This window comes from Cydia splendana, chromosome 14 (genome assembly GCF_910591565.1).
Source record: "Cydia splendana chromosome 14, ilCydSple1.2, whole genome shotgun sequence".
Taxonomy (NCBI): Eukaryota; Metazoa; Arthropoda; class Insecta; order Lepidoptera; family Tortricidae; genus Cydia; species Cydia splendana.
In genome coordinates this window covers 19,230,194-19,250,224 of record NC_085973.1, presented here as the reverse complement: position 1 = coordinate 19,250,224, position 20,031 = coordinate 19,230,194, and the positions used below count along the sequence as shown (strand labels likewise).

General features: G+C 38.0%; 1 protein-coding gene across 1 annotated transcript in view; it reads left to right on the top strand.

Moving 5' to 3' along the window:
• LOC134796807 (forkhead box protein N3-like) overlaps positions 1-20,031 on the top strand; it is a 30,239-nt gene that overhangs the window by 499 nt on the left and 9,709 nt on the right. The window contains exons 2-6 of the mRNA XM_063769030.1: positions 7,045-7,256; positions 9,501-9,598; positions 10,498-10,562; positions 16,053-16,331; positions 16,502-16,576. Coding sequence (XP_063625100.1) covers positions 7,045-7,256; positions 9,501-9,598; positions 10,498-10,562; positions 16,053-16,331; positions 16,502-16,576 — 729 coding nt within the window. The remainder of the gene's footprint in view (positions 1-7,044; positions 7,257-9,500; positions 9,599-10,497; positions 10,563-16,052; positions 16,332-16,501; positions 16,577-20,031) is intronic.

Genomic DNA, 20,031 nt, shown 5'->3' with positions numbered 1-20,031 from the left:
CGCGAGCTCGCGTCCCTGCGTTATGTAACGGCCCTTAGCGTCGCGTCGCAGCCCGCACGTGCAATGCACGCGGCGCTTCCACGTCGGACACGACGCAGCGAGCACGCGGTCGCGCAGCGCGCAACCCCTGTCTCCTAGCAACGCTGTTGACGCTGCTGCCCCATAAACAGTTCACCAAGCTTGTTATATCACCACCCCCCACAGTTCCATGTAAAACGCGCGTTGCTAGGGAGTGGTAATCATAACAAAATTAGCTGCCCTATGGTCAGCTTAATTTTTAATTCAGTGGACTTTGATTTGTGCCATTCTGCCAGTTAAGAAGCAGTGAGTATTATTGTTTGCATAATTTACCTGTTGTTTATCTTGATCATGTGACCTTGATGTGTTATGGTGGAATCATTCTGTAGTGTTATAGGTAGGTATGTATAGTATTTTGCTGCAGTAATGGTTCACTATCCTGTGACAAATGCTGTCTAATTATAGCACTAGACCTTTGTGTGACCTAGTTTACAGTTAACACTTCCTTGATGTGTTCTAAATTTAATTGTCACTGTGAGGCAATGCTCTAGTTTCCTCTACATTGTCTTCAATGGTAATTACTATCATCTTATGCAGATTTCTCAAAGTTCAAACTTAAAAAGTTTAATTTCCAAATAAAATTATAATATTATATTTAAACTTAGTAGGTATCACATGCCTATGTACAAAATATATCTTTTTCGTTTCTATTTTATCTGTCATACCAAGGCCACATAATCTTATAAGAAAGATAACTTGAATATCTGTTTGGTGAAGCTATATAACCAGAAAGATATGCCACTTACCTAAAAGATTTATGTAATTAGTCAAGATATGTCTTATATTAATACAATAAAATAGTTTTTCATGTGATAATACCAAAAAAATATCTTTTATACAAATATTTAATTATCTACTTGCAACCTCGCCTATCAGGTCAATAAATGCCTAGGTGACTTGCCCTAAATAAAATTTATAATTATTTAGTATTAAACAATTGCAAATATTGACATTTAAATAAACCAAATTACTATCCCTATTGGCTAAAATCAAGTACTTATTAGAATATACAAAGTATTCATAATTAGATCAAAAGAGCATTCAAACCTGCGTCAGCGTAAACCGCTCATGTGTCCTCATCAAGTGGTCATTCAACTGTTCCATATTTTTTTTCGGTTATGCTATTTTTGGCATTTTACTCTAAACCATTGTAAGTACCTAATTAGCCAAAGTTTTTTTTTACTGACAACTGTTAAGTGTCAAGTAGATAATATTACATGCCTAGATAGTATTTCAAACCTATGTTAAAATATAACTAACTTATTCAGCTTGGTTTATGGAATAAACTTTCATAGGCCAGACATTTTTCAATAGTTTTCTTTAGAATAATCTGGTCTAATTCCTCCATCAGTTTTGATCTTTCCTTCCAGATTGCTGGTAATAGTAACTGGTACTATAGTTCGTTTTTTTTAGCATTAGAAAGAACTTGTAAGAAGGTAAGCGATCTTGACATGTCTTTTAATTGAAAAACGCTTTTTAAAAATCAATAACTATTACTTATGAAAGCAGAAGAATATAAAAGATCGTTTTAGATTCATAATTGTTACATATTTGGCGTAACTTATTTTTAAAATGTGTTTTTCAATTAAAAGACACATCAAGATTGTTTACCTTATTTCTAATGCTAAAAAAAACGAACTATAATAATTATTGAATAGAGTTGGACCAAGCTAACTGAGCATCAATGTCATGTCTGGTGATATCATCATTGATGTCAAATTTCTAATATGTATGATGTTTTTAATGACACTCACATTGTTCTATTCAAATCAGTGCATAGTTAGGTGGACACAAAGTCATTTGGCACCATGTTTATTAATTTTATTATACTATAAATTATACAAACTAAATAAAGGAACTAATTTACTATAAGTATCCCACTCATCAACTATAGGACACTTAAGGAAATACCGATGATTTGTTAATTTGTTATTCTTAAGTTTTACCTGGTTTTCCTTCGTACACAGATTGTTGTACATATCTAAAGAATTTCTAGTAATAATTAACCTACATTCAAATAGTTTTTGCGCTTTTAATGTTTTAGGCTAAGTAATTGTGTTTATGAATTATATGACCAAAGCATTTGTTTTTTCATCCCTTGCTAGCAAATTAAAGTCTGAGAACTCCGAGATTACAACATAAATCTGATGTCATTGTTTATTATTACATGAATATCATAATTCATAATACACGCATTGGTACAGTCGGCATACTCAAAAATATGTCCCATAGCTCTTATGTCAGCAAATGAACACCCATATTTTTACACTTGACTGTACATAACTTCATATCTGCATCCTAATCCTTCATAGCTGTCCCGCTTCCACAGTGGACAGCAATATAATTTACGCGCGTGCGATAGAGATATGCATAGGTGGGACAATGTACGAAATTCTTCGTGTTTAGCGTCCTTACTTTTTTCATTGAATACTGATCCTGGTCGTTACTTGCCCAATATACTGTCCTGTCACACTAAACCTAGGTTGCAAAAGTTACCTTATGGTTTGAGTATAAGGTATAAAGTTAAATGGCGTTTCTAATTTCGTGAAAACAGATATTACAAAAGGGAATTCACTAAGCTGCTTACTAGGAGATTACCTAAAAATGTAAGATTTAGAAGTTTGTCATTGCTAAGGTTTCCTACTATTGTCAAAGACATGTACATGTGATGTACTTATGTATATTTTTTGGAGACACTAGTGTGTGTGTGTAGAAAAGAGCATTAATCTAGATTAATGCTCTTTTCTACAGCAATGAAATATCTAAGAAGCTAATTAATTTTGTGTTTATAACATACTTTAAGCAATTAGTAGGCATTATTAGTTAAAGTAAATAAAAATATTGTTTAAGTGAAACGTGAAACTAATATGTAGTTAAATTATTTTCTTAACTAAATTCTAGATCAAGTTTCAAAAATCAATCAATATCTGTTCATCCATTCAAAACGTATGATGCCAGCCTACCTTACCTATACTCCACCTACTTGTTGGCGTCATGAGTTTAGTCATAAAGTAGTACCTAATGTATGGTTTCATTAAATCAATTAATATGAACAATGAAGTACCTAGGTACTTCTAATATTGATTGTGCTATAACTGACCTATTAATTGTAGTTTATTTATACTTGCAGATTCCCACAAACATTTGGAACTTGGCATGGCCCAAACGTGATGTAACTAGGCATTGAAGCTAATAACCAACACAATCAATGTTTATTTTGATTTGATACGTGTTTGTTTGTGTTGTTTGTCCTCCGTGGAAGTACGGAGCCGGTTTTTCGTGTTTTACAAATATAAAAACGTGTTGATCATACTGTTTAAGTTTGTATTTTATTTTTTGGGTACGATTAATACATACCTAAAATAACATGAATAATGATTATAAAGATTTGTGTTGATAAAGATACCTGAATTAAAATTTTCTGTTAATCCAAATAATAACTTATATTGGCGTCTATATTAGTCATATTCCTAGACATTCCTCTTAGTTTCTCTTTCGCTATTTGTTATATTTTTATTCCAATATTCGCTGTTGACGTGTTACAAAACTAACTATTATATTTCCTCTAGGTATATTTCCAAGGCTGCAATTTGCTAATTATACTTATTTAAGGTAATTGCACTACCCCCTTCAATTGCTACCTTGTAAATATGTAGCGTTAATTGCATAGGGATGTTATGGAAAAAAAAATACAGAGTCGGACCAAGCTAACTCTGCGTGACCAGATAGACGCACGAGTGATCCTATAAGGGTTCCGTTTTTTTCCTTTTAAAGTATGGAACCCTAAAGAGTCAAACGCTAAGTAAGCTTTTTGACCCCTTTATTCGATCACGGAATCAAATAAGTGGAAGCGACGCAAGTAAAGCTTTGTTTATTTTCGTAGGCGCTACTGGGTGACGCAAAAACGGGTTTATCTATAAACAATCTGCGTATATAATAATATATTATACAAACGTTACATTACCAATGATATTATATTATAGATAGGTTAAAGGTTGTATCTGGGGTTGCTGCTGCTAGGGCTGAACACCTAGCTCAGCACAGCCTGGGTCCCGCGGGCCGGATAGGACCGCTGTCGGCGGGCCGGATTGGAACGCTTCGCGGGCCGGATTTGGCCCGCGGGCCGGGGTTTGGAGAGCCCTGCCATAGACGGTCATCTGAAAAAAATCATGAACCATACACATTGGGATTTGAAATCATGTGTTACGCGCTAAAGTCTAAGTACCTACTCTGTCTGCTCTTAGAGCTTAAAAGTAATCTTATAATTTCCCATCGTAAAGACACATACAAATATTATATTATATAATACGGTCGACAACCCTAAGCCTATATTCCCCATGCTACGCAACGCAATGTACGTGATCACGATGTACACGCATCAAAAATGAAACATTATGTGTATCGTGTCCGCGAGGCGCTGATGTATGTTCATTATAATGCGAAGTAAAAAAACCCTACTGGTGCAACAATGATGCTAGTGTCTTAATGTTACATTGGATATTTCATGAACCAAACGCGCCCAATAAATTCAGTGAAAACCACTGATACAACTTTAGTCGTCCGCGAGTCGGCTCGCGACAACTTTAGTCAAACAATAGCCCGGTCACTGTGTCAGCGACGCGACGCGCGGAGACGCCACCGCGCATTTAGCCGCTACGCCAAGGCCGCGATACGATATTATACGATAATGAGATAAAACCGTGGCGTTTACGTAAGCCGAATATCGTACAAAAATGTCTTCCGTGACATTGCAAAGTTGAAATGAATAGGTAGTTGAATACGCGTTAATGGAAAGGGCTAATTAAGCTTAAGGTGCATGCAGACGAGACCACTGTGACTAGCGAAATATAGATACATAGACAATGCCTAAATTTGTTATACGTCACAGTCACAGAATGAAGCGGACGCAATTAAAATTGTACTCTCGTCGCTACAGTGAAGGCAGTTGACTGGCCACCCAAACCTTATTACAAAACGATAAGGCCTATTTTAATGAAAACCGAATTGTGTATGTTTGTACTTAAATCGTCTATTGTTCTTGAGGTCAAGCTTTGCCCTTGTCTTGCGTCAGGCCCTTATAACTACGCCAGAAAAAATCCTTGCAATGATTGCTACTAGTAGTATTGATGCCGTCATTTAAAACAGAGAATCCATATCAACTAATATTTCGTTATATATTATAGCTAAACCGTCTACGTTACCAAGCTCTCTGTTTCACTGTATACAAATATGAGAAGGACAAAGAATGCTCGGTGGGCGTGAACAGTCGCATCTCACTGGCGAGCTTGGACATGTCACTTTACTTTTTACTAAATATTCTTGCTTAAGAATGTCTAGCTGTCTAGCCCTGAAATCTTAGATAAAATACAATCATTTTTTCCCAAATACCTGTTACTAATCTGGCACTGTTACTAAGCAATGGTAGGTATTTAAAAATCCGCATTGAATAACTTTCTGACGGGTTTATATCTTATCATTATCAGAGGCGTTTTGCGTAGTAGCGTTGTCGTAATGAGTAAACAAAATACGCAGCAGACTTTTCTTAAGAAGCCTAACGCAAAATAGTTGTTTTAGGTACCTACTATTATATTGAATATTTACACAATTTAACCAAGGGAAAATAATGCCATGGAAAAAATCACAAGGAAACTATGTTTGCGAGGGCAGACTATAACCAAAACCTTAAAAGGTTAAAGTTGAATCAGTAAAAAAATTACCAAAAACATGTGTAATTTTCATTTATTTTCACTTGTATATCGTTACCCTGCATACCATAGCAGTATAACTTTGGTATGAAATAGCTAGTGATATAACCGAGGGCTGTCCAGTTAGGTAGGTCCAACTTCGAGAAAGAGGTTAATCGACGAATCCGACTCGGTTGGGCAGCGTTTAGGAAGCTACGGCACATCTTTTTGTCCAATATTCTGCAGGGTCTCAAGACGAAAGTCTTCGACCAGTGTGTGTTGCCAGTGATGACATATGGAACTGAAACATGGCCGCTTACTGTGTGCCTCATAAGAAGGCTCAAAGTCACCCAAAGGGCAATGGAGAAGGCTATGCTTGGAGTCTCTCTCCGTGATCGCATCAGAAATGATGCCATCCGCAGCAGAACCAAAGTAACCGATGTAGCCCTCCGAATCGCTAAACTTAAGTGGCAGTGGGCGGGGCACATTGCCCGTAGAACCGATGGCCGTTGGGGCGGAAAGGTTCTCGAGTGGCGACCACGTACCGGAAGGCGCAGCGTGGGTAGACCCCCCACAAGGTGGACTGACGACCTGGTAAAGGTCGCGGGAGTCCGCTGGATGAGGGTGGCGCAAGACCGGTCATTGTGGCACTCTTTGGGGGAGGCCTACGTCCAGCAGTGGACGTCATCTGGCTGATATGATGATGATGATGATGATAATCGAGGAATTTGACGAGCAATATTTTGAACACAAGTATATATATTTTCAAAGTTCTATTAGAAGTATTATAGACCGACCGCTTAACTGAGTCCTCGCCTGTGCGGTACGGGGACGACGGGGCGGGACGACTAAGGGTGGCGGGGAAGGTGCGGGAGCAGGCGTACGGCGCCCGCACCTTCCCCGTCACGCCCCGTCGCCCTCGTACCGCGCAGGCGAGGACTCAGACTCAGTTAAGCGGTTGGTCTATAGACCAAATTAAATTATTTTCAGAAAATATTATATGGGGCACTGAAGGCCTTGGTCACTTTTTCTTAGTATATGACATTTATTTCAGTTTATATTTTCAGACTTATTGAGATAAAAGGCAAAAACCCGCGTGACGGCCATACGGCCAAATCTTCCGTCGCAATTTTCGCGCGGCGTGCCATATCTTGTTTCATTCTTATTTCCTGGCTTTACGCCTCTTAATCACCATGAACCAGTTATCAACTATTCTGTCTATTATATCTGTATATAATTATGCAAAGATTGGTAAACAAACTAAAGATATTTTTGTCAACAGATGGCGCCAATGCGTGGCGAGCGCGGAGGCTCACCTGCGCGCGCGGCCCGCGCCTCCCTGCCCCTCCCGCGCCGCCTCATCCGACAGATCGCGCGACACGTGGCGTCTAGCGGGCGCAGTCTGCGGCGGCTCGAAGTCTCCGGGAGGGTTATAGACAACTTCGACGATATAGAGGACGCCAGCGACAGTGATCATGAAGTTTCACAGCCGGCGTGAGTGTTGTGTAGTTTTATCACCAGATGGCGTCACACGTGGCGTCTAGCGGGCGCATACCTATAAGATTCCGTTTAGAATCCTTTAATCGGGAGATCTATATTTGCTAAAGATCCTCAAAGGCCTTTTGTCCATCAGTGGATTTGTCGCGGCTGAAATGACAATGATAATTTACTATTTAATTCCTGTAAAACTACTGTGATTCGCGTTTTACTATCAGAAGATAGCCGCGCGGCGCCCGCGCGATAACATATCTCATGACCAAATTATAAGTGACAAATGAATGTCACGATATGTCACACGGAAGACTAGTGTATAATATAGAATGCGACTTCTGCTTATCCGATTCATTCCGCCCTTCATATTGTCTTGTCCAGCCCTGGAGAAGATAGCAATCGTTGATAGAAAACGCTACTCGAAACTTAGATAATGTATGAAAATTGTCACGTGACTTTTCGGAACTTCTGTCATCCCGATCCCGATAGATACATGTTTTCTTTTCGTTTGTCGATGTACGTTTGTCGATATACGCTTGTCATTTTGTCTGTCTTGTCTGAAACGTCAGGTAGGTTACAGTCACGCTCGGTTCTAGCTAAATGGACATTCCATAGCGTAAGTATTGAACAACCAATTGAGCTAGGACGATTTTGACTACGTGACGAAAAATATGCCCATAAAATGGTTCGTTTTACGCACTCATACCATCGTCCACACTGTTAACTGACAGATCCTAAACCTTATTGTAAAAGGCATAAGGTCCACCGATGGACAGTTGAGAGTGTGCTGTGTGAACAATACACTAACCATTTGTTATGTTATGAATTATCGCTCCTTATCATTATTTCGCCCATTGCCACAATCTGATCAAGTTCATCAAAAGTGACCATGATCTGCTTATAGTTATAAATAACCGTAGCTCGACCGTGACAAGTGGGACACAGCTAGTGATATACACCTAGTTATCAGAAATAACTGTTTTTGTATATAATTTATATGTACAATTTAATGGGGCCCACCGATTAACTGTCCGCCGGACGGCATCGGCCTGTCAGTTAGAACTAATCAGTGGGCCCCATAAGACTCAGTGCAAACATTCTTTTGGACACTCAGAAAATATTTAAAAAAAAAACATCCGAGACCAGTTGAGCCTGCCTCTTTCTCAACTGGTCGAGGCCTCGCACTACATCGCCTCGAATTGCCAATCCACATCGCTTGGACAGGTGGTTGTCTGGTTTACGGAGCGCGCGTCCGATCCAACGCCAGTTCCTTACAATGATTTCCCGTCCTGTGGGTTTATGGTCAGTCATCTGCCACAGTCTGACGATTGAGATGGTCCATGGCCAGTAAATTCCTAGGATGCGTCGCAGGCACTTATTTATTAACACCTGCAGCCGATTGGTGATGTCCTTCTTTACCAGCCATGTCTCAGAACCGTACAACAGGACCGACTTGACGTTGATTTTCGTAGTACCCCGAGTTATCACCACACCGTTTGTGGAGATTAGCAGTCGTTATTATATACTCGTCTCTAATTCACTGTATGCTTTAAAGATCTATTCTTTATTCTTCTTCCGTCCTTCACTAAATAAATCATGGTAATGTTTCGTCATTCCACACTGACATGTATCTCATACAGATTGACGTTATCAGTGTAATTTTGGCTGGCCCTATGATCAATCACTTCTCGTTGCAAGAATGTTATCTTTTCGGTGGGTTAGTAGGTAACATTGCGAAAGATAACACATTGAGGTTATATTGAGACGTAACGTAAATACTCGTACTATCTGAGCTAAATTGTATACAATGATCATCTTTAACTGTTGATATGTTGCGATCGTGATGGTTAGTTTGTCACAGTCATGTGTCAGACCCCCAGATGTACCCAAAATATCTCTCCTGGGGAATGGTGAATACCGGCTATATTTGCCCGCTGATTGACTATATCAAATTTTTGGCTGACATCACGCGTTTACTCAAAGTCTCTTCTATAGAAGACCGCGCGCGCGGTTATAACCGCTTCTGTTTGAGGGTATCGGGTCCAAAGATATCTACCACAAATGCCGCAAACTCCGTTCCGTTTTGAGTGGTTTCTCATTAATTCCTTGAGTCACACGAATGCATTATGGTCGGCAAAGAGAATCAAAATTTAATTCTATATTTTATACTTGAAGGTCGTTATTAGGCTAACAAATGTTGTCTGAGTTTAGGGGATAACTTTGCTAATGATCACGGTGTGTTTGCAGAGTGGCGTGCGGCGGGAACGCCGGCAACCTGCCCCCCGCGGACCACGACGACGACCTCACCAGCCTGAGCTGGCTGCAAGACAGGAACCTGCTTAGGGGTAACTAACTTTTTAAATTAAACTTTATAAGTACGCAGTAGTTTAACACTAACTGCTTGTATTATCATCAAACATCGGATTCTAGGGGGCAAATTGTATGACGGATAGGAATCCCGTCATAAAATTTGCCCCCTAGAATCCGATGTATGATTATCATACGAGGAAATACACGCAAGCCGTTACGCGGTCATCACACTGATGCGGATCCGCACGCCGCTCCGGTGTGTGAGCGAGACAGCCCTATGCGCGTATATAGCGATGTCCCACTCGTACACCGGAGCGGGGTCTAATGTGAAGATATCGCATTGGCCGCGCATTCGGCAGATCTCGGCGCACTCTAATCTTTCATATGTACTACAGTGCACCTTGGTCGCTCTCATATATCTGATAGATTCATTACTGAAGGTTGTGCCTGTCTTGAAATGCCTTTACCGAGGCCTCGACGAGCTGCTTCCATTTCACCCTGTCTTCGGCTTGTCTAAGGGCAGTACTGACAGTACTTAAGTCCTGTGATGTTCCTTACTTGATCGGACCAACGGGTGGGTGACCGTCCTCTCGGCCTCTTGCCATCCACTTTTCCACAAACAACCAGTTTCTGCAGGTTATCTGGCTGCCTTCGAGCAATATGTCCAAAATAGCCCAGGACTCGTTGGTAACAGATTGTGGATAGTCTGGATTTGATCCTGAGTTGGTTGAGAATGGATTTGTTGTTTCGTTTTGCTGTCCACGGTATGCGCAACATTCTCCTCCACGTCAAGATCTTAATCGCAACTAATTTGTCCATATCCTCATTTTATTCCTAGAGGGATTGACATTCTTGTAAATCTCTTTTTTTTAATTCAAGGAATTTTATTTTGCAGCAAATATTCCTGACATTAATTAATATTATTTTGCTTCAGGTATAAATCTAACTAAAGGCGACGTCGAAGACACAAAAATGATCGGAAGTCAAGTCATAATAAAGGTAAGTTAACTAATATAGCCAAAGAATAAAAACAAATACTATCGAATACTGCCCAAGTAACATTTTAGTCCTATAATTTTAGTTTTTATCGCTAAAAGCTTGTATAGACGTCGTATTAAGGTTTCAGAGATGACCACCTGTCGTATAAAAGCGTTTGGCAACACCTTTTTGCTCTATAGGCTTATACAGCTAATATATTCTATAAGCAATTGATGTAAAGGTTTACTTCATCATTTTATAGAGCCGTTACAGGCGTGTACTATAACAGGTTCAAATATAATCACTATAGAGCAATATTACTGTATAATAGTATTTGGAATCACTTTTATGCAACTAATTTGCGCTATTAAGATTCCCTGCCAAGCCGCTATAGTTTTGTGTTTTAACAGTGACAAAAACCCAACTATACAACGATTTTAGGATATAGTGGCTTTAGAGATGACTGCTATAGTACATAATACTTTAGTAGTTTGCGCTATTAAGGTTCCCTGCAAGCCGCTATAGTTTTGTGTTTAAACAGTGACAAAAACCCAACTATACAACGATTGTAGGATATAGTGGCTTTAGAGATCACTGCTATAGTACATAATACTTTAGTAGTCATATGAACACTATTATAGAACTGTTTTGCTCTATAGTAGCGTTTTTGGGACATATTTATAGCGTTAAAAAGCGCTTTAGTAGTTTTTAAATCCCTATTATATCTCATCGCTGTAAACGTCACAATGACTCTTTTATATCACAAAACTGTTGTATAGTGGTTTTGTTTTTTCTTTTAAAAGACAACAGCGTTATAGCTGAGTTTTTATGTCTTATAAACCGAGTTAGATACATAAAGGTAGAAAACGACTACTTGTAAATGATCAATTTGATCTGTAATGGCTACTTATATCTTGCTTATATAAGTTCAGGCCTAAGCCACATAATGTGGTTCAGTACAAAATATTTTTATATTTTAATGAATTGATAAAAAAGACCCCAGTGATATTAGTGATTGTAGGTGAGATTTATCATCAATGATTTAATACAAGCATAAAATCGTGACGGTTTAAATATTTATCGACATCCATTATTAGCACATTTTTTTACCAATCACATTGAAAAAGGAAACAACAGTAATGACTACATCTAAATTAAAAAAAAAACCTATATCTTTCTAAAGAGTTTGTAGGTGCAACTGGGTCACAGCAAAACTCTTTTGGAACCCTAATTTTAATCATGATGGCGGTGAATATTTCGTCGTAAGTTCTATAGTTAGCCTATAAAAGCGTCGGATTTACTTCTTGGCTGTATAGTAGTAACTATGGTGAATATCATAATATGTGACGTTCCACGGGAAAAGGTACCTTATGAGGGTTTCTAGTTTCGGAGATATTAAATGTTTTGTAAAGAGGTGAAAAAATGCTCAATTTTTTTTTATTGTGTGTTCTGAAACCTTAATGCGTAACGTTTGTTTACCTGTTTTTATTTTTGTTATAAGTTAGTTATAAGCCTAGTAATGTCGTCTCAGAGTTTAGTAGAAAAGGTACCTTATGGAAAAAAGATTGAAAATTCCCAAAAAAACTAGTCAATACGGGAAAAGAAGTTTGGTAGAGAACTGTATTAGCATTCTGCAAAACTAATTTGATAATTTCAGTTCTGGTTGGGGCGCCTCGCAAATATTATAACCGTACATAGACCGACATCACAAATCCAAGTAGACTGCTATTATACCAAAGTTACTCTCGTCAAGTCTTTCTTAACTAGAATAATCTTCATTTGGTTTGGTCGCATGCAGTAAATCAGCCATTGGTTTGCTGAAAAATGCCAATACCCGACGCATTACCTTATGGAATATCTGAGGTCATTGAACCTCAATGCCGCTTATCTTCAATAGCAACCGAAATATATTATTGATAAGAAATAGACGATTTATACCATCTTAACCCCAAAATATTATTAGTTTATCCTAACTGTTCCATCATCATCATGCCTCATCATGTAACTTGACCACAAGGTACCTTTTCATTACATACAAATTATTGGTCTTTTTTAAGATTATTATGACGAAGAACTAATTAAATTGGGGGCAGTTTAATGTAAATTAATATTTTCTATTCATAAAAGATAAACTATAATATGATTGATATTTTGTAGTGATGTATTATTAGATTTATTTCCATAAGGTACCTTTTCGTAAATGTATGGAGCAAATACTGTTATTGTTATGTAAGTTTAAAGTGGCATAAGGGGTTAAATATAGTATTTAGTTGGGGTTTTAGGATTTATTTCATTTGAATGACAGAATTTCTTTCATATGTGCTCAGAAAAATTGATTGTGTGTCACATTAAAAGTAAAAATATTCAATTTTGTGATTTTATATGAAAAAGTCAGAAAATACATTTTCACCTCTAAATCGGTATTGTATTTTGCTTAAACTGTCTGTCAGTGTCGTTTTCTAATAGATAAAATTTAAATCTTGAGAGCTCATTGCAATCAATCGTGAAAATGAAATAAAACTTTATTTTCAAGAGATTGGTTAGTATACACATAAATCAGTCGATATCAAAAGTTTCTATTTGCATTACAGAACAAGTCGCAATATTTTTTTAATCTCAGATATATAAGGCATTATTATTTGTAGTCAACTATGTAACTTACTTCAGGAACATAGTTTTTTAGGCGGCTAAACTTAAAACTTCTCTATCGTAAAGTTGCTCATTTCACAACATTATTTTCAAAAAATCATATCTCTGTAACTACGCAACCTAGAAGGTTGATCTTTTGTGTTATCGATAGCTTATTTATTGTAGATTACTGGGGTATGCATAACTCCATACCCGCCATAAGGTACCTTTGACCGTGGGACGTCACATATTTTATTATAGAAATGAAATAGAAATGGTTTATTTGGTGTTGAAATACATGCTTAACCTATAATACATCTTATTCTAGTACAAGACACCAAAATGGATGCCACTCAGCATATGCCGATGACTAATGTCCTTAGCCATGGCGCTGGTTTTCAGGGCAACCAATTTAAATACACATAACAAATATAAAATAAAGCAAAACAAAACTTAATGCAACATATGGGAGAAGAGATGACAGTTGAGTTAATTAAATGACAACAGTACATAATTCCGTGCTTGAACAATTTGGAAGTAGAAGTATGTGTTTGTAAACATGAAACGAGCTTAATAGCTAAAAAAAAAAAAAAAATATCTAGCGCAGTACGTCAGCTTATATGTTGGAAGTTTGAACATCGGTTAAATACTCTTTTATCTTAATTTTAAAGGTTACTATTGACGTACAATTTCTAATTGGAGGTGGCAGATTGTTCCAACACTTCGTGGCGGCGTAACGAAAGCTGCCACGAAAAGCAGACGTACTGTGCTTCGGGCCAACAAGCCGCTGCGCACCCCGCACTTCACGCTTCGAGTAATTTATTACATTATTTTATTAAAAAACATAAATAAATCGAGGGGGCATTTAAAATTCCTCATTAACCTAATACTATTCTAACGGTAAAACTTCCGTCCCATATACTTTTTGCACTAAGGACCGAATTATTCGACATCTAAATGGCGCATATTAATATAACGTCTTTATTTATCACCATTTTACTTAGTATCGTTTTTGTGAAGTAAACACACAACAAAACCACTCACAACAGTTGATGGAAAACTTGATAGCAAATTTCGTAGTAAAGGAACTATGAATTCTACAATAGTATAAAAAAGCACTATAATAGAATTTCAAATACTACTATAGTATAAAACAAGCACTATAATGGAATCTCAAATGCCACTATAGTATAAATTAACACTATAATGCCGTTACTGACAACAAATTAGCACAAAAGTGATCATCACATCACTTTTATAGACCTAAAACGTCACGACAGACACTGCTACAGGTCTACTATATCACTGAATGGCACATAAGATGCGCCATTTCGGCTTTATACAATATTCTTAGGTCTTTTATAGGACCTTAGGTGGTATTTGGGAAACGTTCTATCGACTACTATAGAACCACAAATTGTTACTTGAATGTGGGTGGTAACATGAAATATATCGTAAAACATGAATAACATGACTAAAAGGATTAATCACACGGAAAATAACGTCTAGTATTTAATTTAACCTAAAAACGAATTTCGTTTGAGGGATTAAAATATTTCAAAAACAATTAACTTATAAAATATAATATAGAAGTAGGGCAACACTCAAAGAGCAGCAGGTATTGCGCTAACAAAAGTAGCAATGTACATAGAATCAAAACATGTAGGTAATTATCATAACCTCAAATTTTACAAATATATTTACTATCAACGAGCTTGATTGTGCATTGTAGGCACCTAGCTTAAGTTCATGCACAATCTTATTTCATATATTGGTATTTAATGGTGACAGCAGAAATTTCTCTTGAAATAGCTTTGAAATGGCAACGATTCAGAATGTAAACAAACAAGGTGGCTGTTATTCACGATCCACATCCCACAGATAAAACACAGATGACACGCGATTTTGGAATTATTCGAAAACAGTGTTGCTAACCCGTGATTTTTCAAATTTGTCGCCTTTTGCTACTGACAACATTTATTTGACCAAGTATATATGTGACTTCGGCTAAAGAGTGCGAAAGAAGTTTTCACTAAAAATAAGGTTCAGACTTTCGTATTCATAGACATGGAACTTTTAAAACTAAATATGTATAACTTATCTAAAATTGTGTCACTAGGTTGCTTACATTCTTGCTAACCACTCCAGTCAACACGATTTCAGTTTCGTTTAGTTTCTGACGTGTCTCCACGCACATTATATATTAGTTCCCACTAATAAAATGCTGTAAATCTATAAGGAAACTCCTGTATCTTACTACCTTTTGATATCGGTCGGTGATGTTTAACTAAAAATAATAAAAGGCTGTACATCTATATGGAACTCCTGTCTTACTGCCTTCTGGCGTTGGTAGGTGTCGAACAAACATTTGTATTTGTACAAGTGGTAGGCGTAACAACTCAATGCCGGCTTGAATAAACGGATTCGTGCTTTCTGGATTATGAGACAAGGACGGTTCTGACGCCATTGGACGCTACACGTTAAAACTACTATAGTTGTCTTAAACACTTCACACGAAGCAATTAAAAAAGAGACAGGACGCCACCCGTCGCAGGTAGGTGTGACAGAGATCACACTACGTATGCACGTGCAGCGAGTGTTTGACACAACTAATAGCCCGATGCACTGGAGTTAGTTTAGTAAAAACGAAAATTATTTAAAACAATACATATGCAGAGTCTGTGCGGAAAGAAAAGAGTCGTGAAATGTATGGGCTCCCTTAACATTCCACGACTCTTCTTTTTCCGCACAGACTCTAGAGCAAACAACTTAGTAATGGGGGTCCCGTGTCAGTAATGTTTAATGTTGTTTACTTTGATCGCTGTTTGACGCTTTAACCATTTGACGGTGCACCCATAGACTTACGCATAGTCTTCCTTTCAGACGGAATCAACGACGCCACCCCCCGCGCCCCGCGCGTCCCCCCCGCGCACGCCGGTGAAGGCCCCGCCCTCCCCCGCGCCCGCGCCCGCGCACAGCAAGCCCCCCTACTCGTTCTCGTGCCTCATCTTCATGGCGATAGAGGCGGCGCCGGCGCGAGCCCTGCCCGTCAAGGAGATATACGCGTGGATCGTGCGGCACTTCCCCTACTTCCGACACGCGCCGCAGGGCTGGAAGAACAGCGTGCGGCATAATCTGTCGCTCAACAAGTGCTTCCACAAGGTTGGTACTATTTTCTACACTATTAGGGGCCCCTACTCCACGTAGCGGCGCTACCGGTGGCACCTTAGGTGGTTTAGTTTTTATTAGTATTTTTTTTTGTATGTCTCTTACTACAACAGATCCTAATTTAAGAAGAAAGATAAATAAAGGAAATATTCCTATTGTTGCAGGTGGCAGCTGCTCCAGGTCTCGGCAAGGGCTCCCTTTGGACAGTCGACCCTCAGCATCGGTCTACACTATTACAGGTACGACTGGAAATAGTCTTAAAAGTCTCTTGTTACAGTTGATACACATATTTTTTATTTATATTTTAAGTATGTGATATTTTTAGGTGAATCATAATTATGGTTTTTAGATATGACACAAAATATTTCAAAAATTAAGATGATAAATTTGTGTACATTATTGTTGTTTAATAATTTGGTCCATTATTGTTATACAATACAACGGGTAGTAGAGAATGCAGCAAATCAGGGTAATCCTTCTAGTAGTACTCTGCGGAGGTTCTCTTGTGAAAGAACCACGCCTTGTCTTCTATCTCGCTCCAACCGTTGGGTACATAAACAAGTGCGCGTCTTAAGCCGCGTCTCGATATCGCGCGACGGCCGCGCGAGCATTGTTCTACCGCGGCAAACCTGTATTTTGGCTCGCGACCCAATTTTGGTACCATCTTGAACTATAGCGCGGCAGCCGCGCGAGGCAGGCGATCCGACGATCGACCACATTAAGAGCCAACAGGAGTAGTCATTCCTCCATACAAACGTACTCCACGTTTTCCTCCGTGGTTTTTGAAGCTAGAGCAATGATTTTTTCAACAAAGATTAATATTGTCAATATCTGTGTCGGACCGTTTTGCTTTTTTTGATATTTTTGTTTTTTAAGGCGCTGGAGCCCTTCAAAAATGGCCAAAATGGCCTAATTGACTATGCCGCAATGAGAGGCGTGGTATTCAAAACTGATATCAATTAGCCAAAAAAGCAAAACGGTCCGACACAGATAATTTCATAATCATTTAGATTTCCAAATTTGGTTACGATTGGTTAAGTTTTGGAGGAGGAAACAGTGGAGTACGTAACCTCGATTTTTGACATTTTTACGCAGGATTTTTCGCCTCAGCTGCAGTTGTCCCTATCGCACTAATTTTAGGGGCGGAGTCAAGTTTCTAAATACGTACACAGCCAGAAAAGTGATGGGCAATAGTCGACATGTAATGTCGATAATCTAGTGATGTGAGAAGTTATCGATAAACCATAACAAAATCGCGATTTGCCTCTTAGTAGGCGAAGTTAGTGAAATAAGTAATACCTATTGCACTTTTGCCTCAGGGGAAACCGTTTAAAGGATGACTCACGTTAGACCGGGCCGTGTCCGGGCCGGAGCTTCCGGAGCTTACTTTTCTATGACATGACAGGCGACCACGTGATGCTTTCCATAGAAAACGATGCGCCGGAAGCTCCGGCCCGGACACGGCCCGGTCTAATGTGAGTCGTCCTTTACACTATTATTTCTTGGTTCATACAAAGCTGAGTAGACGCACTTTTATTTTATAATATTTTTTGATTTTATATCTGTGGTAATAAACGCTTTGAATACATTTTTCTAAACATCATTCTGAATCCAATGAGGTATCACACCTTTGAACTTGTAATAGACTATACTGTTGTCCCAAATTGGGGTTTCGTATTTATTCCGACCAGAATCAGGAGTCAAACATAGGTACCTAAATGTATCAAAATCTGACTCAAAAATAAAAATCGGCCGAGAGCATGTCGGGCTATGCTTAGTGTAGAGTTTCGTAGTTACCGTTCTGTCAAAATAGGCTAAACGGGGGTGATAAGTTAGTATCATACGTTTACAAGGGAGTACAGAGCTTTCTACGTATTTTGAGATTTTTAATAAGAACAGAAGATTTTTTGCAATAACTCAAAACCGACTGGAGTCCGGTCATGTTCGCTATATAGTTTTCATTGAAAGTAGTTATTAAGCTTTTGTTACACGATTTTTTTAATTTTTTTGGACAATGGTTCAAAAGTTAGAGGGTGGTGGGGATATTTTTTTTCTTTCGGAGCGATGATTTTCGAAAATATATAAATTTATCAAAAAATGTTTTAAGGAGACCTTTATTCGTTTTGATACACCTATCCAAGGGTACCCCACACTATTGGGACTAAGCAAAATATATATATATTTTGCTTATTGGGTTCAATTGGCGTAAAGGACATTTTAGCGAAAATGAGTTATATATACAATTTTAATACCTGGCTTAACAACCTCAAAGCTGTACTCTGATTGCCTAATCATGCATGCCATACGATTAAATAAATAAATATACAGTTTTGTTCAGAATTCCAAGCGCTTCGATATCTCGTAAAAAGTTGCCTTTACGACCCAATTTTTACACTATGAGCTTGCAAAAACAGCTTAGCTCAAGGGGCGTAAATGACCAGTTATAAAATAGAAGTTCAAAGATAGTGTCGTAAAGGTTACCGCTAAATATAAATTATGTTGTAAAGGACTAACAATACTAACATGTCCTTTGTCGTCCTTTAGCCCTTCATTTGTCATGATAATTTTCCATATCGTATGGTCAAGATGGTCGTAAAGGACATATTTGACTATTGAAATTATTTCACTTGCCCTTTACGACCCGTTCTAAAAATGAGTTTACCTTAAGTATACGAGGCGAACAAATTGTAAAAGACTTTTCTAATGTTTGTGTCGTTTAAACGCTAAATTGCAAACAAATAACATGGACGTAGCAGTGTAGATTATCAAAAATGTCGTTTTCTGGGACCTTTATTACTATAATGTAATGTTTGCCCTCAAATTTGAAAGCATTTACGCTAAGAGTTTTTTCCGCAGTTATCTTTGTTCATGGACGTAAAGATCTATAATGCCAAATTGTTAAATAGTTTTATGGGTCCTTTATTACCAAAATATAACGTTTGCCCTACAAATTAGAAAACTCAGCTCAGTGTTTTTCCGCAACTATTACTGTGTTAATCGCAGTGGAATCTCTTATAGTCTTGCGACAATACATACTAGCCTGTGCATAATACACTCTGAACCTTTCCGACTGGCATTTCTTGTTGATTAGAAGGTCGAGACAGGTGTATCAGCGGTTGCCCATTGCCTCGCTCCTGACTGCTTATTATCCGTTCCTGAGCGGTGGAAGTTGTTTTTTGTGCGTAATTTAATTATTTGTGTCATTGGTTGAGCTCGGCTACAATAGCTAGTTGAAATAAATAACAATGCTTCGTTTCAAACACACTCACAAAGTTTGGAACGTATCTGGGCGAAGTGGTAATTAATACTTAATGACCGAATCGGTTATAATTAATTCGTTTACTTACTTGTTTCATAATATGTAGTTCTAACAGAAGATATTTTTAAGTGTTTTAAATTAGAAATTATTGCAGCTACAGTTACCAGGGATTAAATAACACAGAAATTACTACTGAAATAGGAATAAAAAACATCGATTTAATATCTTATTGTTTCGTATTTTGAAATAAGACATCTTGTAAAATTGAAACTATAGAATTATAGTCTTTTATTCACTAAGGAAACGTCCAAATGCTTGATATGCTAATTCTTATCATCGTTAGCTGATCTAATACTTCCCTTGTTATGATTAAAGGCTGTCATGTTATGATTGAAGGCGGCTAGTGTTAAGCACTGGGACATTTAGTTTACCTTC